The sequence below is a fragment of the Topomyia yanbarensis genome, chromosome 1, assembly GCF_030247195.1.
Source record: "Topomyia yanbarensis strain Yona2022 chromosome 1, ASM3024719v1, whole genome shotgun sequence".
In the NCBI taxonomy this organism is placed as follows: domain Eukaryota; kingdom Metazoa; phylum Arthropoda; class Insecta; order Diptera; family Culicidae; genus Topomyia; species Topomyia yanbarensis.
In genome coordinates, this window is record NC_080670.1 from 1,883,101 (window position 1) to 1,905,219 (window position 22,119).

Sequence of the window (22,119 nt, forward strand, 5' to 3'; positions counted from 1 at the left end):
ATGCGTATATATGTTAATTTGCGTCTCAACGAGGGAAGGGACGCGCAGTGATTGTTGAGCAGCACGAGGATGACGAAATTGAGTGAAGCTGGTGACGGCGTAGAAATTGGATGTGCGGATTGTTTTTGTTAATGGAATCCAAAAGGAAATTGGAGCGGAAGGACGTTGTCCATGGGGAACTGTCGGCTTATAAAAGGTGAGTGTGTGTGTTCGTCTATTTCTGTGCGATACCTTGAAAGAGGAAGTATTATCAATTGATAATAAGTAGGTTAGCTTTGTACCAAAAAAAGTGCGATAAGGAATTTTTTGAAAATAAACTTGAAACAGTGCATAAACTTGAGATCCTGTATATTTAAGTTGTTTGACAAATCATTTGGTCAGCTTCGAACTTTCTTTTTAACGGTACTAGAACTACAGGAAACTCAGGAAATGTACTTGACGCCAATTAGTGAGGTTACTGTGTGACTAAAGCACATTCGAATAAATTTCTTTCTTACTAGCAAGTTGTTTATGTTCATGAATAGACTACATAGGTTGATTAATGTTTCGTCCTATTAGGAAGGGTGCCGATGCAATGACTATAGGTTGGTAAATCGATTAGTGCATTGTATTACTGGGTTTCGAATTCATCTCGTCAGTAACAAGCACTAACTTGGGGGACGATATGTCTAGACTAGTATCCAAATTAGCACTAGTTAGACACTAAAATCAAACAGTAACACGGCACATACTAAGCCATAAAACAACTGGCTGGTCCAGTGTGATGTCCCTGGAAGCAAAGGGAGAAGCTCGGCTCGCTGGTGAGAAAGCGAAATCGAATTCTTGTTTTTTGGCTGGAGAACCAAAGGCCTGACATTAAGCAATATTTGTAATTGTAATTTATTAGCATGTACGATACCTTGGTTGTTTAACCATAGTTCAAGTCAAGGAAATTGCGATATTAATACGTACATATTATGTTGAAAACTAGTAGTTACAAGTAATTAGTTCAATTTAGTTTTGACGCCTCCTAAGAGCTGTTTTGAACGCAACAATAGTAGGTTGTAGCTTCAAGGCCAAAGGCAATCCTTTCCTTCTCCAGGTGGTGTGCTGTGGAACGATGAAACTGGTAGATTTCACAAATATCCGGTGTTAATAGTTTGTATCAAGTTCCTGTGTAGAACTGCACTGCCGCTAGAAGCATAACTGTCCCATGTGTATAGGGATTCCCATAGCACATGGAAAATTATGCTTCTAGTGGCAGTGCACACTGTGTCAGTAGATTATCTTCGACGCATGTTGTAAACGAATCAGACGGACGCTTTAAAGCAACGGTTAAGCTGTTCTTTTTGTGCTTCTGATAGACCCGGATAGTACACGACACCACAGTAGGAACTACAACGGCTGGAATAAAATGTTTACAGTGACGTTGTTGACTACAAACGACCAATAACGATGGTTATCTGCATGCAGATCCAGATTTATTGCAGTTTCTGCTATCTGAATGATTTCATCGCAGAATACTATTTCAGTATTCGGAGTTACCTGGCATTTTTAACGGAAAATATAATGGCGTAGGCTTGAGAACAAAGCATTTTGTCTCGTCCGGCTCTCGATAATGTGTAGGTCCGAATTCACTGTTGCGATAAGCATATCTACAGGATTTCTTGGTCTTGATATGTATATTTGCAGGTAGTCACTTACTTAGATACTGACACTTCAGATCTTGTGGCGGGTTGTTTACATACCAGCTGAATGAAAGAGCACTCATACATGATTCCTGAGGTGTACCATCAGAAACGGGATAAGTATCTGACATTCCATCGGTCCTCTTCCCGACTTGAGTTCGTTGTGCCAGAAACGAGTTAATCTGGCTACATACGTGGGATGTGAAGTGAAACTCTTCACGAAGTATGTCCTGAAGTCTACGATGGTTAACGCAGTTGAATGCAAACGAGAAATCAACCAGAATCATCACAGTGCATTGGCCTCCCTCGAACTTGTTGTAGATGTTTTGAGTAACTGTGTCAATTGAGGTATCCGATTGATTTCTTCCTGCGTATTTAATGTGGGTAAGCAGTATCCTTCCAAATATTTTTGAGATGAAAGGTAGTACAGAGATCGGTCTAAGGTCTTTTGGTTGCGTTGGGTTCGTTTTTTTTTGAGAATGGGAGCGACAATTTCATCCATATAGCAGAAAAAGTATTGGTGTCGATTATTGCATTCTACAGGTACACTAGTGTCGGCAGAATGAACGAACAGAGCAATTCTATAAAGATATTGGGATGCCATCAGCTCCGATGGCATTAGGTTGTATCTCTGCAATCTTCATGGAGATTATCTGGGTCGGTGTGCTGAAAGCCATGTACATTACTCCTATCTACCTCGCCATGTACATTGGTCCTATCTACCTCGTCGGAATTTTGAGGGGATGCGGTGAGTTTTGTAGCTGTCGACGGCCGTAGTAGAAATTGAAATAAGAGTGGCGGCTTCCGGACGTAGTCATACCACTGGTTGTCTCCTTTTATACGGTTGGGTCACTCCTATGAGTCAGTGCTCCGATGTAAAAAAGTTTATTTCTAAAAAGGAAACAATTGAGTTTAATCAATATATGTACAAAAAACAAAACAACTCTTCTGTCATCAACTGTTTTCAATGGGTGGAGTGATAATAGGAGGTGATAGGCCATTTGGCATAAAAGTCCTTTTTGTTTGTCAAGTTTTCCCAAACATAGAAAGTATGGGTCGTTTCAGGTTTTTATGTACTGCACGAATTGTGAATTACAAACTATAAGTAATATAGTAAAGACCCCTAGCTTCTTTTTATTTTTAGCTTACAATTAACAATCTTTTTTTTTAATTTAAAAATAGAAATGAAAGTCATCCAAATGGGGTATAATTGTAATACGAAACAGACCCCCCAACAAACAACTTAGCTGGATAATGGCTTAAACAGTTCTTGTTCAGCTTATTCTATCTGATCAAAAGCTTGTTCAGCTTCCGTTGTTCGTTGGGCCCTTAGAGACGATACATCTTAATGTTTTGTTTACCTCCTTGCTATTGTCGGATTATGTCCTAGAACTACATCGAGTTGTCGTTCATCATTTTGTAGGCATGTCCAACCGACGGTTGGTTCTCTAAGCAACTGTGGCAATTCGTGGTTAGTTGTCCTCACTTTTCATTTGCAACTTCGTCGTAGATCAAACGCAATACCAGTAAGGGTATATTGGTTCTTTACCAGAGTCCAGTTTTGCTGACCGTGGAGTCTGATGAGCGTTTTGTAGATGGAACACAAAATAGATGCGATCACCTGCCAGAATACGGCACTGATTATCTTTATCAGTGTCATTATTGACAGTTACTGGTGACCATTACTGTACGAACTTATCAACCACCTCGATATCGTCGCCATCTATCGATATTCTCGTCCTTTAGCCCTCTTACTTCCCATTATTTTGTCTGACTCATTTTGACCAGTCCAATTCGTTTTGTTGTATGTGTTCAGACAACGCAAATTTTTTCGTATCACAATACATTTGTACCACAAATGAAAGATCTACCCTAATAAACATCGTATGATTAAAGAGCCTAACGACCTGTTCAGGGTATCATCCAAACAATATGGGGAATCGTTGGGTTAAAGTTCGTGTATAATTTTTTTATTAGGGTAATTACGTTCCCACCATAAAACTTGATAATCATGGCATTTCCTTTCAAACTATGTGCTATTAAATCTCATTATAAAACTGTAAATGTTGCTTTGAAATATTGGTTTCCACGCGTATACATTCATCGTTAAAAAAGTTTCACGCGAAAAAAGGAGAAAATGTAATATTCTATTAAAACGTGCTTAATGTTATGTGAGCTGTGAAAACTTTATTACTGAATTTCTCCAAACATCTGGCAGCTTTGTCGCTGCAATGAGCGTTACGTGGTGAATATACACTTTTCGCAGATTGAGTGGTGAATTGCATAAACATCAAAAATAATCGGCGCCATTCTTGTTTTCATCAGTTCGCTAATCGTGCGAATCCTTACCTCATCGAACGCATTCTGAAATTCGCGAGGACCGCCGCAAGTTTCGTGTCAGGATAAAATATTTTTCTATCATCTTCATTTCCCAACAGCAAATTCTTCCGGATTGATATACGGGATGATCAGTACGAGCACCTGTTAAGAAACAGCTTTCGATCGAGCCATCTATCGCAGCTGGGACTGGGAATACTCAGGCAGGAAAAGCCGGATTCTTTGGCGACCTCAGGTGAAACGTGTGCCATAATGTCCAGTGGTAGCAGTAGCTGTCCAAAGGGACGCAGCCCGCTGGCGAATGTGTCAAATCAGACACAAATCAACAGCTGTTATTTACCTGCCAATCAGGTAGCAGGTCACACACAGAACGGCAACAATGAATCCAATATGAGAAAGTACATCAGCATTTTGAACGACGAAAAATTCTTCCTGTATCGGAGACGTACGGGCAAGCAGATGCCCGCAGTGGACCACTTTAGTCAGCTGTCCGATGAAATGATGCTACAGATATTCCGTTGGCTGCCGAAAAAGACACTGATGCGATGCAGTCAGGTTTCCAAGCGGTTCAATCGAGTGTCCCAGGATGAGACATTGTGGACGCGGTTAGATCTTTCGTGTAGATCCCTCCGGGAAGGTGCTCTGGGAAGAGTAATTTCCCGGGGAACTGTTATCCTGCGGTTAGCACAGGCATGCATCTCCCATCCGGTCTATTCGATAAATAGCGAGGAATCTCAGTTCCAAACAAAATTACAGTTTCTAGACCTGAGTATGTGCTCGATTGAGCTTGCGACTTTGCATGAACTACTTTCTCACTGCAAATCGCTGCGCAAGCTAAGCCTCGAAAACGTGTCATTGGATACGAACTGCTGTGAGGAGATTGCGCGCAACGAGAATTTGGAAGCGCTAAATCTTACCATGTGTGAAGGTCTGAATGCCTACAATGTGACCCTGCTTATGCAGAAGCTGACTAAGCTGCACAGTTTGAACATCTCTTGGACAAATCTGACGCGATCGTCGGTAGAGGCACTTGTGATCCACGTTACGCCAAGTCTTCTGAGGCTCAATGTAGCTGGCTGCCGTCAATCGATGAATGATGCTAGTAAGTCGTATTACGCCTAATCTTGTCTTGAAAAATGTTCTAATATCTCAATTTTATAGGCCTGGATAAGCTGATAAATCGTTGCCCGGATTTACTGGAACTGGACCTATCGGATTGCACGCAGCTAACCTCGGAAGCCATAACCGTAGTTTGTAAGCTGAAAAAACTGGAATATTTGTCACTGTCCCGATGTTACAACATCAATGTCACTTCCTATCTGTAGGTTGTTCTATATGCGGATATTTTGCCGTAATTTATTTTTCACCTCGAACGTTTCAGACTACTTAGCGAACTTCACTCACTCCTGTTTCTGGACGTATTCGGACTCTTGTCCGATCAGGCCATCACAATGCTGCAGACATCGTTTCCCGGCGTAGGAATCAACAAGTTTATGCATAGCTCGGTAGCGCGACCAACCGTCGGCACCCGGAGAACATCGATTTGGGGGCTGCGAACGAGGGATTGATGAAATCGATAAACTACCTATCGGTTTTTTTTCGTTCCCTTGTTACACGTCAAGAAAGCAGCTAATCGGATTGAATAGAACTAGTAGCTTAGTGATTACAGTTCACGCTAATGATTTATTTAAATTCAAGTTTGAAAACAAATGCACTTCTAAGCGCAGAAGATGATGAATATAATAGAATGTATTATTTTTTGCTAAATTTTTTTTTGTGGGTGAATTCTAGTTTTTTGTTTAGTTTATTCCTTGCCCAGTCTGTTGGCTCTCTGGATTTGTTACTGCACGGGAGGCTGCGTTATGACTATACTGCCGTCAGTTTTAGCGAGTGGGTTCTGTTCGCTGTCCGGCAGTTTCCGGTTTGATGCCACCCGAATGCTTTTGCCGCACAGGCCGTAGAACTTTTTCGGTTTGTTGCTACGCTTGGTGGCGATGTACTTCCATCCGATGTGATTGTTGCATCTGTTGCAGATCTGAAATTTACAGGTGGACGCTATGAATGCTTATATTTCTCTAAATGATTTCACGGACATGAAAATAATAGCTTTTTCACATGGTCATACACCGTTGCAGAGTTTTTGGTCGGTGTCACACGTGTAAATAAAGCGGAAATAAACAAACATGTCAAACTACTGCATTTTTCGTATACTGAAATAAACAAGACCAACTAAGTAGGCTGTGGAACAAACTCGTGTTTTGTGCTGTGTGAAGATTATTTTAAACTCGAAAAAAGGAAAATGTCTTCATCGAATGCAAATCCAAAGTAAAACCCCGTAGTTGCCTTGTGTAATCGAAGAACTTTGGCTTATTTCATCAACAAGTAGACAACTTCAAGTGAACGTGTGACCATGGTTGAAAAACATTTTTTTTTCGCGAAAACAGCTTCATAATCACTATAGTAACGACGTACTCACCGCGATCTGCCACGAATAACCCGGAAACCAACTGAAATCCGTCGACGGTTTACTCGTGGTGCGAGTCGTCTTCTCCACCGTCCTGTAGACGGTCAGAGTTTCGTGCACAAAACCCGATGGGTTGCAATAGCTAATGCTGACGCCCTGCTTGGACATCGCAAACATGTCCGTGTAGTTTGCAATCCGACAATCGCACTTTTTGCAGCAAAATGCACATGTCTGAAAGAATAAAAAAAACTAGTTCGTCACCAATAGAAAAATATCATTCGCTATACTCACATCATCTAAAATATTATTTACCAACAGCATTCTCGTAAGAACCGAGTTGGAAAAGAACAGCTCCTTTCGGTCAGAATCGCTTAGCGGAATATTTCTGGCGAGCCAAAAGGACAGCATTACCGGATCGGCCGTTGGAACGGATTCTATCTGGAGAAACGCTAGAAAGCGTCCAACCTTACACAGGATGTCATTAGATCCGTACTGGTCGTAGACAAACTTTGGCCAAACGCTTGATTGTGCTGCTAGCAAACGGTTCCGGTTGAGATGACTGATTTTGACCATGTTACTCGCGCAGAAACTGGTCAAAGGATCGGGTAAAAGTATTTCCGGGAGAATTTTAACCTGAGCATAGTAATGGGCACGGTCTTCGCGTCGTACCGATCTGGTCAAAGACCCATCCTGCTGAGGGACAAGCTCGAAGCGTTGCTGAGCTACGGTCTTCAGTACTATTATCGAGTCCCGCACATCCTTCCCGCGTACCTGACACACCACTCCAAAAATTCTCTGTCGGTAGGGATACTCCCAAAAAACTAGTCCTATTCGGCTACTTTCGTGTCTACCATCAACATCGAGTAGCGAGTTTGTTAATATTAGCGGGATGGTTTCCCCCGGATAAACTATTGAGTGATGGCCTGTGACCGGGATGTGTTGAATCGAACCGGGTTCAAACAGCTCGAGACTGTCGACTCGCTCTAATCTTCCCAGGTAAGTATGCTCCGAAGGAAGTTGTATGTTGTAGGTCAATTTGAAACGATTTCGAAACCCATCCTGAGAACTTACTGTCGAACCAGCATGAAGACTGCGGTCATGTTGGTTATCGTTCAGCGAGACTCGGTTTACCAGCTCTACACTCTCATCGTCTAAGAAGGCAAAAGTAAAAAATTTGCGTATTGCGTTTTACTTCTTAGCTCTTGTGATAAGAAAAAATCTATTCAAAGGTTTGCTTACCTTGCTGCTGCAAACATTTCAGCCTTATGTTGGAATAAAACTGCCGGAAACACATACTACAATCTGAATTTTTTAATTTAAATTCAACACAATTTCAGGATTCATTTTTCTTCTTAAACTAATTAAATGCTGCGGAACAAAACCTTGCATACCAAACCAATTCGCAAAACAAAGACAAACACTGAAGACCGGTGCTACACAAACGATTCAATTTTAAGCAACTGTAGAAACGTACTCAACACTTCTTCAGTAGCTGGCGATAAAATCGCGTCTTCCCTATCAAAACACGCCTCGACTGATACTTAACGCGCATGAGCAAATAATGTACAAGATGTCAAACTGGTCAAACCCACATCGGAAGCAAGCAAGCCAGATGCAATTTGCCACCGAACCAGTCTAGACAAACAAATAGTTCATGTCACAAACGTTGAAATCAATGTTTATGCATTTAGTATGACATTTATTCAAACACAATCGATACGACACGTTTATTGCGTAGTAGTGAGTAGGACAAGACCGCTGCAGTCTTTCGAACAAGAACAGAACTAAGCTCTATTTGTTTTATGTAGAAAAGGAAACTGCCGAAATAATTATTCTCTCGCATCCTGAAATCGATCCGCATCGTCCTCTTCCTCCTCAGCATCTGCCATCTCCCCCAGCTCAATCGGGGGCTCAGCAGCATTGGCCAAAATTTCACGTCCTTCTTCCACCACATCCATGTCGATCACTTCATACACCACGCCGAAGCCATTTTCCGAATCGGAGCTGTGCTCTCCCGAAACCCGCCGAGGCCTGCCCTGGCTTTGTCCGTCGCTTTCGTTCCCATCAGAGGCAGCTCCCGCTGCAGTTTCCCCGACCGACTTCACCTTTATACTATTACCGGACAAACCGTAGAAACTTGCCGGTAGATAGTTTTTTTTCGTGGCCACAAACTTCCAGCCCAAATGCTGTCGGCAGTTGGCGCAAAGCTACGAGAGTTTGATAGAACATTTTAAAAAACTATCACCAATTAACCAAAACCACTCACCGTAATCTGCCACGAGTAGCCCGGAAACCAGCTGAATTCTGTCGACGGGCGGTCCACGGTGAATGTGGAATTATCCTTTGTCTTGTAAATCGTCAACGTCTCGTGCACGTACCCAGACGGATTACAGTAGCTCGTTTGGACGCCCTGTTTGCTCATAGCAAAGATATCGTTATAGCTTGCAATCTCATGTTCGCAACGTTTGCATATAAAATAGCACATCTGGAATCTCTGAAACATTTCCAAATGATATACCAACACACAAATTATGATCTTAATTGACTTACGTGATCTAACGACTTGTTGATCACCAGCATGCGACTGATGACTGCGTCCGCCTGGTAGATCAGTTTTCGATCTCGCTCATCGATGGGGACATTTCTTGCCAGCCAAAATGACAACTTCACCGGATCGCTAGGAACACTAGTAATCTTCAGAAATGCGAGATACCGATCAACCTTGGACAGCACCTCCTCCGTTCCGTATTGATCGTAGACGAATTTTGGCCATACCATTGCATGAGACAGAAATGACTTGAATCGATGCGAATACTCCTTTTTGTTGCTAACCGCGTGACGTTTCATCAGATTGGAACAGCTACTAAGCAGCGGATCAGGCAGTAGAATTTCGGGCAGAATGAGAACATCAGCCCTTCTCCCGGGCAGATGACGGACCGTGTGAAATCGCTGCAGGGCGATCGTTTTGACTACAATCGATCCGTTTGCATCGTGATCACCTCGCTCGAATACCTGACAGGTTACTCCGTAGAAGAAATTATCGGGGAACGTGGTTCGGAACACCAAGCCAAATTTAACTCCATCAGACGGATCGTCACAGTTCAGGGTGGCTACGTTTAGAATCATTGGAACAATTTCACCGGGGAACACAATTGAGTGGTGACTACAGATCGGCAGACGATAGACCTTTCCCGGTTCCAAGTAATCAACCCCTTCGACCCGTTCCAGCTTGCCAAGGTACTGAAAAGACATCAAAATAGGTATAGCACGGCCATTTTAACGGGAAAGCTATTCATTTACTCACGGCATGCTCTGTTGGCAGTTCGGTGTTGTATATTTCCGCCGCAGTAAGCTGCTGCTGCTCTCGGTTGTAAATGTAATCATCAAACAATCGATCGGCATCCGAATCATCCAGTCCGTTTTCAGACGAGTTGGTGGATCGTTCATTACTGCTGCTACTGCTACTTACGTTGTCATCATCCATCGCTTCCTGGTGGTTCGGTTCCAGATCGAACACCACCGAAGGTTCTTCAACAATTGGACCATCGTCCTGTCCCTCCTCTTCGTCTTCTACTAAAACTTGCACGAATCGCATTCGGCTCAATCGCTGACTGTGTCCCTCATCCCGCTCTGGTGGATGTGGTGAGCTCGGCGATTGAATCGGAACTTCAGCCGACCGATCCTCAACTGGTTCATCCTCGTTGTCCATCGGGTGGATGTTGTTGGGAACCTTTTTTTTCGTAAAATTTCACTACAAATAACTTTTTTCACTCGCTTTGTTGACAACGTTATCAACTGTGGTACTTTTTTGTTTTCGTTACAGAACAGTGTTGCCGTTCCGGTTTGCTTTTTGGTCAACATGCACGCTCCGTTACAGAAACTCAAATTTGAGTGATATTTGCGTCAGCCACATAATTTACACTGAACAAAGAAGTGCGCAGTAAATATTTAAATTAGAAGATCGAGAAATAAAATTTATTTCCACATTTTAAAATTTTGCCCGCTTCATTTTTCAGCATTGCGTGCTTATTGTGTATTATTAAATGGGAAGGGGAATGATTTGCATTTATTGAGAATGACAACCATTCCATTGTTATTAATGTCGTTTTCAATTGAGAACCTACACTGAAAAAAAATCAAACGTTAATTCTATTTGCTTAAAGCCACTTAAAATCCATATGAAATGCTAATGTTATCACGCGCACACATACCTTCTATGTGTCAACTGTATAAACTATGTATGCACACACATAAGTTATATGTGCGTATGACACATTCTTTCGTGACGTTTACATCGATTTGACGAATCTTCATTCGATAAATATGTTATAACTTTAACAAATGAACGCCTACATCAAAACTTATTACAGATTCGGAAAGTAGACAAAATTCTACGAAAGATTCAATTAACATAAACTAAAAATACTAGAATTTGATGATTTTTCTTTTATTGAAATACGTTGAAAGTTCTAATTCGTCACGCGTTGTAACGTCACGTTACATTATCGGTCATAAAACAAGCCTCTTCCAGTATATTCAGTTAATGTTGATTTGATCTTTCGTGAAATTTTGTCTACTTTCTGAATCTGTAACTAGTTTTGATGTAGGCGTTCATTTGATAAAGTTATAACATATTTGTCGTACGAAGATTCACCAAATCGTTGTAACGTCACGAAAGAATGTGTCGTATTGTTATAGAATCAGGTTTTATGTGCCTTATAGTTATGAAATGTGAATGCAAGAATTATATCTCTTGTAAATGCACGCATTAGGTTTAAGTGCCAGCAAATAGTATCTATCTACCTCCGCTAATTGCAAAAATCTATGTGTAAAATCAATAGGCATAACGTTTACATTTTTTTGAGTGTAGACACTAACCCAGGTTAGTTGCCTCAAACAAACGTTTTCAATGGAACTGAGTTGGGTTCTCGCAAAACATCGGTGGTGTGAGCGAACCCGAAATACATTTCAGGTTCGAACCCAACTCGATTTTCAGTTCAGTGGCGCATTACCTAGGTTCGAAACTGGCTTCAAACAAACAGTTTGACAGCAGTTAGATCCGAAACTGAGTTAGTTTCTGCCTCAAGCAAAAACGACATAAGCCTTTAATATTAACGGCTTCTTGAAGTACAGTGCCGAACATAAAAATACACCAAATCCTGTAATTACCACTTTGGTAAATAATTTAACTACAGTCGTGATTCGCAGGTTGGTCATTTTCAACTGAATCGCTTTTTAGTTGGACCTCCGCTAGTTGGCCCTTTGTCCAACTAAAAAGCATCTGAATATAACAATCATGTGTCAAATTCATTTTGACAATCAAACCCAAGTAACCATAAGCATTAAGCCATTGCACTATATTGGCTATACATTTGCACTAATGTTGCATTGAAACTCCATTACAGCATTAACAACGCAATAAAGCTCTTTATTAGCATCAATAATGCATAACTGCACAGCCGACATATAGCATTATAACTTGTTCTATATGCGTATATAAAGCTGATATAACGCGTACATGCTTCAAGGATCTTTAAAGCATGTAAGCTTTACAAGTGCATTTAATGCCATTATAGAGCATATAAAAAGCTGATATAATGCTATTGTAATGCTGTGGGTTTATTTGTTATGCAACTCTTCTTGAAGATTATATTCGGCATATTTCATTTCAATCGAACATATGCAATATAGTCCAGGAAGCAAACGCAGCGCACTTACCGTGAAGGACGAGGCAAGGTACCTCAGTTCGAGACTTACTAAAGGTAATTTTCGTAAACATTAATATCATGTGAGAACGAAAACCCATTAAGGATATTCATTACAATGCATTAGAACAGAGTCAATTACGGTTTTAAACAGAATATTTTATTTTAAAATTTTTCCTTTTTGCTCATCATACCGAAAGGAAACATAAGAAATGGTTTTAAAACCATGCCGGACAATGACAACCAACTGAAGCTTTTTAATAGCATTAGTAGTGCCAATATAAGGCTTTCAAATTTGACATTTGTACGCTTTTGCTATATAATAGCATTAGTACTGCAGAAACGAGCTGTCAATCTCCGCACAGTAATAGCACTATATTTCGCCTTTTCTGGCATAATATCGGCATTAAATAAGTATTTAGGGCTTCACGGTTTTTTAGGACAGCTTTATATGTGGATCTAAAGCAGATATTAGGCTACGTTATAATGCTTCTTGGTTGCTTGGGAACTGACATTAATTATAGATGTGAGCAGATGCGGTTTTTGGTCCAACTAGCGAATCAAATTCGTTAGTTGGACGGAGGGTGTGGCCCAATCAGCGAATCACGACTGTATATAAAGTTTTTTTTAATTATTTTTTCTAAAAGTTGACTGACGATAATACTACCAATATGGCTTGCGGTATCATCTACAAGCATTTGGTTAATCGATTTTAGTGTGCATCTGACAAACTACACAATTGTCAAAATAAGGCCGGACAAAAAATGGACCAAGGCATTTATTGTTTTATAGCAGTTCGTTTCTTCTCTCAAAACTTTTTCTTTTGCTCATATTCGAAACAACTACAGTCGTGATTCGCTGGTTGTGCCACAACCTCTGTCCAACTAACAAATTTGATTCGCTAGTTAAAGCGAAAATGCGTCTGCTCACATCTCTAATTAATGTCAATTTAAGTGTCAAAGTGAATTTGACACTAGATTTTGACATTCAGATGGTTTTTAGTTGGACAATAGTCTAACTAGCGGAGGTCCAACTAAAAGCGGTCCAGTTAAAAAGTGATCAACCACGTTCTGGAAAAACAAATCGTGTGATGTCAAGTTCTGTCACACAACGGCAGGAAGGATTTATGATAGCCAATCCAACTTGAAGGAAAGGAAAGTGGTCAGAAACGAATATGGACGAAAAACCAATCGGGAGAACTCGGTCGTTGCTGTCCCGGCCGGTCGGACGAGACCACCTGCCTTTCCGCCCAGTAGCAGATCAGCAGCAGCAGTAGCAGTGGAGAGAATTAGAGGTAATAAACGGTAAAATTTATTTATTTTATTTTTTGTTTACATACGAAAATCCGAAATTCTGGTGGAAGCACCTAGGCCGCCCTGACAAGAAGGGTCCGTCCGGTTAATAAGAACCCGAGTAATGACACATTCTTTCGTGATGTTTACAACTATTCGACGTTGTCTCAGTGAAGCAAAATCGAATGCCTGACAACTCAAACCAGTAAAAAAAGGAAATGCTCGATTTAGTTTAGCTAGACGATACTAACATTGGATAAACTCTGGTCAGAATGTTCTTGGATCTGATGAAAGAAAATTCAATTTATTATGGTCAGCTGGTGGCAGATACGTGCGAAGACCACAGGTTACTCGGTATAACTCCAGATTCCGGTCGAACATGGCGACGAAAGTCTCATGGTTTGGGGTAAACCCATTAAATAAAGTATGATCCCTTTGCTAACAAGTGAAAATCAAAATTCATGCTTCAGTCGACACGACTTCGGACCAATACGTTATCAAGATATTTTGACTGCTCCAGTTTATAAAGATCTGCTAGAGATCACAATGCTTTTATACGAATTTAAGAATCCATATGATCTAATGGAAGAAATTGTGCAAAAATGGGCGAAAATACCAATTGATCGTCTAACCACTCGGGTTAATTCTATGGTAGCTCCTTACGCAACAGTACCAAAATTCAAACGCAACTAAGTACTAAGCTTAACTTATGGAATTCTCAAATAAAAAGAACTTGGCATAAAATTTATAAATTCTTAATTTTTTAATTAAATTTTGCAGTTTGGTGCATTTTTTGTTTTTTTTGATTTAGAAACCGTATGACTGCTTTAAGCACAACTCAAACAAATATTAGAATCAGATGAATTGTTGCACATCTTAAGATAAGTCATCATAATCTTCATGCATTTGCATGGCACTTTTATTAAACTGTATTTTAAATACAGAGATAAATTGATATGAAAGCAAAATATAGGTGCATTGTTTATGTCCGCTACTGTATATGACACTCAACTGCAGACGTCAGCTTTCGCATTTTACAATTAATGTCGTTTTCGATTGAGAACCTGGAAACTAACCCAGGTTAGTTGCTTCAAACGAACGTTTTTAATGGAACTGAGTTGGGTTCTCGCCAAACAGTGGTGGTGTGAGCGAACCCGAAATATTTTTCAGGTTAGAACCCAACCCGGTTTTCAGTTCAGTGGCGCATAACCTAGGTTCGAAACTGGCTTCAAACAAACGGTTTGACAGCAGTTGGGTCCGAAACTGAGTTAGTTTCTGCCTCAAGCGAAAACGACATAAGCATAAAGCATGTGCGAAGACCGTAAAGATGAATAGCTCTAAGACACTACCTTGCGGTATTCCGGAAGTAATACTAAAAATCCTTGCATCCTGATGTTGAAGGGGTCAAATGAGGAAATCGAAAATCTTTGGATAGATAAGGAACCGTTCAAATATACGAATTTGTAAATACGAACAATTAAAAAAAATATGAAAATCGGTTGAAAAGGATCTCAAAAACTTCACCGCAACGGTTATTTTTAAAAAACTCCATCCCGAGATAATCGCGTTTAAAGTTGTGTGTTAACTTCGATTCGAGTGTGTATCTTCGTCGCGAGCGGTTGACTCTCGTCGAGCTCCCTTCGAGTCGGTTATTTTCATCATTTTTGGTACAGTTTACTGTCTCCCGGTTATCAAAAGTGTTAATAACGGTGCAATTTAACAATTATACAAAGTGAAATGGTTTATAAAAGCATTTTTCGGCATATTTTAGACAGACGCGAGTGGTGACAGTTTGTGAAAATTGAATTCCGGCAAATAAAAAAATATCTTTTCCTCGCATTACGGGCCGTCGATTCCCGATGCAAGGACAATAAAAGTGAACAGAAAACATCTAGAAACACAGTGTACATTGTAAAAATAGTGAAAAATGGTTTTTCAGAGAAAACAATTCGATCCGAAAAGTGAAAAAATATGGCAATAAGAAAAATTGACATTCAAATAATTGGCGTTTCACCAGCGACTAGCGACTACCAGGTCTCGCCCAAAATTTTTCGCCCGAAAAATAGGTGGCAAACCAGCCGGTCGGTGCTCAGCTAATTTCGTCCGCGTCCCTTGTCACCTATTTTTATTGAGTGTTTCATCGGTGGTGCTATCTTTAAAAATGAGCCGCCTTGGATATTCAACTGTTTTTTTTACTGTATTATTTTATTGCAAATGAGTAGAGGTTTTGAGTCTTTTATATTCGGGATTGCAGATATTTTGTCGCATGTAAATTTTGGGTGTTCGTTGATGTGATGGCGCTGTAAGGGAACACGTATCTGCCGGTCGGCAAACTTTTCTTTGGACTGAGCAAACTAATTTTTATGTTTCTTTAGGGTTTGTTTTACCAACGGGGGAACTGATTCACAGAGCATTCAATGTGCTTTGGGAAAACACATGGCCTTATTTGAGTGGAATGATGACTTCAATCATGTATAAGGTATGAGAATTGACAATTCGCGAGAGGGATCGGGGACCAGTTGGCAATTACCTTCAGTAATGTCAGCACGAAGAATAAGTGTTTTGCTGTCATTTAAATTGCTTAGTTTTCTATTATATCGCATGCCTCCACGCGAGTCTAAGTCTATTGATGATATTTGGTCCTTAGACCGGCGACGACTGGGAGCTATCAGCCTTCTGCCGATAGTAGCAGAATGAGAGTATGCGATATAGCCGAGAAAACAATACCGTAAAAGTTGTTCGGAAATCAGCGCCAATAAGACTTTAATTTGACTAGTATCGATGATCGCGGGTCAATACGTACTGAAAATTCGCCGCGTCTGTTTTAATGAATCTAATTTCAAGTTCCGTTATTGGTAACAAGCCCGTGCATCAGGTTAACGATCCTCTGTATTTCCCTTCAATGTTCGATATAATCGTTCGTATACGTGTATTTCACAAACAATCCGATATTAGAAATAGGAAATACTTTCGTTGATTTATAACATCTAGAGCTATCATAACTCTCTGTCTGTATAACGTTTTATCACTCGGTAGTTTGCAACCCAAAAAATATATCGTAGAGAAGGAATAGCGAAATTAGTCTAAATAATGTCGCAATAAATAGTGATCCGGCCCATTACACAGATAAGATTAGCTTTTCTAGGCAATACTCCCACGATCGGCTGTGTGGATGTGAAATTGCTTTTGTTTAGAAAACATAGGATACTCTCGGTAGATCTTATTTTTCGAGCGATCGTGTTCTCGAAAACTAACTGAACTACTACCTAATAAACTATGCTATACAGGTCGCATCGCTTGCTTGGAGCGAATCCTGCACCCTAGTCCCTTCCAAACCACCAACTCCGCGATACCTGTGGAAGATTCTGATGAACCTTCTGTATAAGATTCCTCATTTTATTCAAACGATCGCCGGGTAAAATCAGCACCGACACGATAGAAACCACGAAAAAATTCGTTGTACATTATTAAAAAAATATAACCAGTGCTCCTTATAGCCGGCTAACCGGAGTTCAAGGTGCTTATTTTGCTAATCGTATTAATACAACAAATGATAAATTTTCCAAATTCTCGGCAGCCGGCTGCCCAGAGCAATTATTACATGATAACGCTATTGGCACACTTACTAACAACTCTCCCCATCCCGTGATACATGTGGAGATGCAGAGGATTCCTCGGTCTCTAGTAGCAACATGTATCGGACTAACATTCCTTCCTTTCCCAGAAGATCTGCATTCGGACGTGGCCGGCGTCGGTATTGATCAGCATGCAGGGATCAGAATAGATTGTACAATGTGGCTCATCATGTTATTCCTAAACATGTTGTTCCAATGAACATTTTGCAACCTAATTTTGTTCTGGTCAATAACGGAGTAGCAACTACGGGCAATCTCTTATGCTTTTGCTTAAAGTTGTGTGTTAACTTCATTCGGGGTTGGATCCAGCGCGCTGCGAACGGCTGTAATTTGAAATATGTAAATATGTACTTTCAGAATAAGCATTTTTTTATCTCGTGAGACTCCACTTCATACATAAAACCTTTAGTAATATCTATAATAATGGATTGGTGAATTTAAGCTTTGAAGCCGCTATATAGCAGGAAAGTTAAAAAGGTGTTTCCTTCCAAAACCACCCGCAACAACGACATTGGCTTTAATTACAATTGTATCAGGAGATTCTCGAACATGGCAGTGCACTGCCAATTTTGATAATTTTCAACCATATCATATTGCTTTTACCATTAACAAGATAATAATATATGGGAACTGGGAACGCGCTCGATTGAAACGATTCGGATAGGGAGAGTGCAAATGCCAACAGCTAACATTTCGTGAACAAAGAACGGGTTCCTTTCACTACCTATTGGAAACGCTCTACACTACGACGAATTTCTCTGTGATTCACTCATGATATTTAGAAATTGCAAGCAGATGAGCAAAATGATTATACCCGAGTAAACGTGTTCTGGTTGTAGTTGAAAATCGAAACATTGAACTTGTACCTTTCGTTTTTCCCTATTCGCCGAATGAGCAACTAATGCGCATCTTTTGTACATGTTAGAGGATTAACTTGCACGCTGAAAATAGGAGAAAAATCGAAAGAAATGTAGGTATCTTATTTCGATTTGAAATATAAAGCCGTTCGAATTTGGACGTAGCAATCTGAAAAGCGTCTAATTATATTGCACATTCGTTTTGACGTAGGACTACGTCTTTGTTTTCGATATGGGGGTGCACTTTTCAAATTCAACAAAAATGGTATGTAACGAAAAGTGGTCCAATTTTAAACGCTTATAATTCAGCCATCTTACGGTAAATTTTCAATTTTTTTGCGCATATCACTCAGAAATACTTCTAAGAATAGATTCCAATAGATAAACCCAAAGATTTTTGATATCATGGAATTAAAATTTTAAATAATGTTCAACATAGTTAAAATAACACGCATTTGCACATAGAAGGCTGCATTTCCCTAGTCTGGCACGACAGATTTAGGTACCTAACGCGTAACGCTTCTATGAATGACGTCATCATCGACTATTTAAAGAGCAGATTTGGTCAGGCAAGTTCAGTTGCCTCTTGGACAGCAGGCAGAGTAGAGCACTGCGCTGCATGTTCCCACAGCCAGTGTAGCAGGGGCTAGCGTCGTGGGTACTAGTTGTCTCTTTCGCACCACCCATCATCACCAGCGTTGACTCATTTTGCTTGGTGCATATCTTTCATTCGTGTACGGACACGATGTACTGGCACAGCCTTTTGATTCAAGCACGATACACCGTTCGCTTGGGTTTATTGTTTGAGGCGAATGTGAATATTCAAATATTGCGTGTATGATAGCTTTCGGTTTTTCTTTGCGTTGTCGTCTCCATGACAGGCTAAGGAGACGAAAACTTTCTTAGCAACAAATTCACGCGAATGGATAGAAGAAAGTGCAACGAAGGTTTATTATTTACGTTTCATCAATTTATTGATTTCACGAGATTCATTTTCACTCAGCCTATCCCACTTTGATTCTACCAATACATAGGTACTACAAAGCCTATTTATGAATGGATGCACCGTTAAACAAAAAATCGCTGCAGAAAATGCATCTAAGTCCATCATAAAACTATTTTCGATTCTTGTATATGTTTTGCTTCGATATATGATTAAGACCACTGCATTCGCTACATTTATGTGTACTTTAGGAAAATTACAATAACAGCAAAATAAAACTATTAAGCTTGTCCTATACAAGAACTGTTACTGTATTGTCTAAAACATGACTTTTAAGCATCGGTCTGGTTGTTTACCGCACACAATAGAAAACTTTTCAAAATTTTAAAGCAGTTCGGTTTTCCATAGCAGTTTTCTGTCTGCTTTCTTTAATCGGATTCGATCGCTCATTGTGAATAAAATGACCTGATGAGCAATTCGGTTTGATTCATGAAGTGAACTGTAGAAATAAATGTTTGATTAATTATTAATCCAAATGTAACAAGAAATTAAATATTTCACGTATTGCAGTCCTACGTCTACAATTCGTACAACCCCATAGGGCTGTCCCTTGTAGTTTTTTTTGAAAACCGCAATCTTGCGTATTTCTTATAGTTCAAATCACGTGGCAAAACGCAGAATCGACCCTCGCTATTTTTACCAACACCGTCAGACTTAATGAAATCTGAAACCATACAGCAAACAGTCTCGATTCAACCTGGGGGCCCGTCTACCTATAGTAGTAGTGGTACAGTAGGCATAGTGTTTTACATGCTTCGACGAAAAAGAACGGAACGTAAATAAAAAATAAATGCAACACACAACCGGTAAACCGAATGTCTACCGACCCGAGTGCCTTGCACAGGCGACAAGCTATGCCGTAATGTCTGCTAAATTTCAGAAGCAAACTGAAACTGGATCCAGGACAATGGTCGCTCTGGAAGGTTTTGTTTTATTTTCTATAGGATTGTTTAGTTCTATCTGTCATTCTTCCCACTCTCAGTCCGACATACCTTTTATGTCGAATTTTTGTTTCTGAATAATTCGATCTATGCTTTCCTAGTTCATCGTTCCGGAATGATTCCCGAAAACGTCATATATGAACTATAGTGACGTGATGGAATGACGAGGCTCAATCCTAGGTCGAACGAAAGGTCAGCCGCTGTATTAAAATGCATAACCTACTGTTTTCTTTACCACCGATAAGCGGTTCGCGACAAGCGCCACGTAGGCCTCGGTCTGCGTCTGTCCTGCGAGACAACATGAGAACGCGAACATACGAAAGTGCGACGAAAATAAATCCGTTCATTATTTATTTACCAACCGGCACATTTACACACGGCGAACTGTAACGGAAATGTGCGGTTGTTTGAGGCTCGTCTTTCGCCAGCTTGGTTGGGGGTATGTTGTGAAGGTAGGTGTATCGGAAGTTTACCTTATTTTATCGATTTTTTTGTGTGTCAGATATGCGTTTTGAAGTACACCAATCGTCGGTGGTGGTTTCGTCCCATGATCGCCATATCACTTTTTATTTTGTCAAAATAATTTTTACATATTTCTTTAGGTTGAATATACAACCTTATCGAATGATAGTGTCAATAAAGCAAGTCTGAAATTTTCAATACAAGTTCTGCTGGTATAAACTGCGTTTTTTTATTCTAATTTTTATATTTACATGCTCGAAAAAAACAGCACAGGATTCACGTTTACAAGCAAAAAATATCCCAATAATAGGAGATTCTGGAGATATCCGTTCAATAATTACGAAGTCGTGCTCACAACACAATAGATAAAATTCCTATCCTAACTGATACCAAAAAATTATTTCTGTCATAAGTCAATACATTAAATCGGGAGGCTCGCCGGTTCACTACTGTATAGGTAGGTGTAGCTACCATCGCACACAGTAGGCTGGAAAATACGTTGTACTAGGGAGTGCATGACGGCCGGTTAAACATTCTCATTTTCAGCCTGCTACATAACAAACTTGCCTCTGAAATGGGATATACCTATAAGTTACAGATGATTCACTGTTTTTTTTTTTGTATTTCCACAACGATTTCATCACTTTGGACCATACCTTTCTAGGCCCCAAAATTCCATCAAAGGGCATTTGAAGGTGAACCCTTCGTTTGCTCTCATGTGTATACGACCGATTTGTTGTAGCCTGGAATAGGGCATGAAAAGAGGTGATGGTAGCGACTTCCTTTGGAATCCTTCTCCGTCGTTTTATTGACTCCAGCAACGTAGCGGGTTGCATCATGTTTCTTCGATGTCACCGGAGCCATGCATACTTGCGTCAATGTGTTGTAATAATAGATTTATCCCTGTATCCGGTGAAATTGGGAGTACTCCGGAGCAAATACATTGGTAGATAGTCGTTCTTGTATTCGACAACACTTATCAGTTTTCTTTTGGTAGCAATCAGGAGCTAGTTTTTTCTGCTTTTGTTTGACTCGGAGAATCTACTTACAGATAAATGAAGAGAGACAGGAAAATGATGTTGAATAACGAATTAAAGACCATCTTGAAATGGATCGGTTGTTATGTAATCCTATTTAGGTATGTGGACTTTATTTAATAAGACATTTTCTTGGCTTTCTAATATGAAAATACAATGTATACTTTGCGAGTTGAAGAGAGTTTAAGAATTTGACAACCGCGAAAACACCATTAAAAGTCCTTTATAAAGTATAAATGCACTAACATATGGACATATTATAGAATCTACCGGACCATAGCGATAGTGTTTACTAAGCTTTATTCCAAACACTATCAAAACACAATGCATGTGCATAGGAGTATCATGGGCTTTTCATTTGCACGGGTTTACGGTCGCGGTTGTAATAAAAATATCGCCTTTCAAGCCACAGGCACAGTTAGCCTCCCAAACCAGATATTTTTCAGTGAACTTCAAATGTTTTATATACCTGAAAATGTCTGCTACCTTTGCTCTTCCGGTTGCCGTATTCTGTCCAACCAGCTGTTTCAAATCTGCCTCGGCGTACGTTTCGTCGTCGATTACCACACAATTGAACTTCCTCAGGATTGTTGTTTACAGTTGACCGTCTTGTATTGTTTATCGTCGCTTTTTGGAGCCACTACCTTTATTTTTATTTTGGAGCATGCAAAAGACCGATGACTCTGAGTTTTGCTTTAACTACACTTTCATAAGTCGAC

The 22,119-nt window shown here is 40.1% G+C and overlaps 3 protein-coding genes across 4 annotated transcripts; 1 reads left to right on the forward strand and 2 right to left on the reverse strand.

Moving 5' to 3' along the window:
• Positions 1-5,771, forward strand: LOC131676576 (S-phase kinase-associated protein 2). Its single transcript, XM_058955708.1, has 4 exons — positions 1-196; positions 4,106-5,106; positions 5,166-5,325; positions 5,386-5,771. Exons 1-4 carry the CDS (start codon positions 111-113, stop codon positions 5,570-5,572), a joined length of 1,434 nt encoding a protein of 477 aa, XP_058811691.1. The 5' UTR covers positions 1-110; the 3' UTR covers positions 5,573-5,771.
• Positions 5,668-7,925, reverse strand: LOC131676578 (protein cereblon-like). The gene is made up of 4 exons (XM_058955709.1): positions 7,708-7,925; positions 6,760-7,619; positions 6,481-6,699; positions 5,668-6,039 (listed from the first exon to the last, which is right to left on the reverse strand). The coding sequence occupies exons 1-4, from the start codon at positions 7,760-7,762 to the stop codon at positions 5,845-5,847; spliced, it is 1,329 nt and encodes a 442-aa protein (XP_058811692.1). The 5' UTR covers positions 7,763-7,925; the 3' UTR covers positions 5,668-5,844.
• Positions 7,926-8,146: 221 nt separating this feature from the next.
• On the reverse strand, positions 8,147-10,317 carry LOC131676575 (protein cereblon-like). Of its 2 annotated transcripts, none has more exons than XM_058955707.1 (4): positions 9,773-10,317; positions 9,019-9,708; positions 8,735-8,953; positions 8,147-8,675 (listed from the first exon to the last, which is right to left on the reverse strand). In XM_058955707.1, the coding sequence occupies exons 1-4, from the start codon at positions 10,175-10,177 to the stop codon at positions 8,298-8,300; spliced, it is 1,692 nt and encodes a 563-aa protein (XP_058811690.1). In that variant the 5' UTR covers positions 10,178-10,317; the 3' UTR covers positions 8,147-8,297. The 2 variants fall into 2 exon arrangements, with proteins under 2 accessions (XP_058811690.1, XP_058811689.1); XM_058955706.1 differs by having other exon boundaries at positions 8,735-8,962; positions 9,773-10,310.
• Between the last annotated feature and the right edge of the window lie 11,802 nt (positions 10,318-22,119).

Excerpts from the sequence above, each read along its gene's own strand:
- LOC131676576 (XM_058955708.1), top strand. The coding sequence starts at position 111 with ATGTGCGGATTGTTTTTGTTAATGGAATCCAAAAGGAAATTGGAGCGG. Across the intron at positions 197-4,105 it reads GAACTGTCGGCTTATAAAAG|CAAATTCTTCCGGATTGATA; the intron begins GTGAGTGTGTGT and ends ATTTCCCAACAG. Across the intron at positions 5,326-5,385 it reads ATCAATGTCACTTCCTATCT|ACTACTTAGCGAACTTCACT; the intron begins GTAGGTTGTTCT and ends CGAACGTTTCAG.
- LOC131676578 (XM_058955709.1), bottom strand. The coding sequence starts at position 7,762 with ATGTGTTTCCGGCAGTTTTATTCCAACATAAGGCTGAAATGTTTGCAG. Across the intron at positions 7,620-7,707 it reads GAAATGTTTGCAGCAGCAAG|ACGATGAGAGTGTAGAGCTG; the intron begins GTAAGCAAACCT and ends TTGCCTTCTTAG. Across the intron at positions 6,700-6,759 it reads TAAATAATATTTTAGATGAT|ACATGTGCATTTTGCTGCAA; the intron begins GTGAGTATAGCG and ends TTATTCTTTCAG.
- LOC131676575 (XM_058955706.1), bottom strand. The coding sequence starts at position 10,177 with ATGGACAACGAGGATGAACCAGTTGAGGATCGGTCGGCTGAAGTTCCG. Across the intron at positions 9,709-9,772 it reads AACTGCCAACAGAGCATGCC|TACCTTGGCAAGCTGGAACG; the intron begins GTGAGTAAATGA and ends ATGTCTTTTCAG. Across the intron at positions 8,963-9,018 it reads TCAACAAGTCGTTAGATCAC|AGATTCCAGATGTGCTATTT; the intron begins GTAAGTCAATTA and ends GAAATGTTTCAG.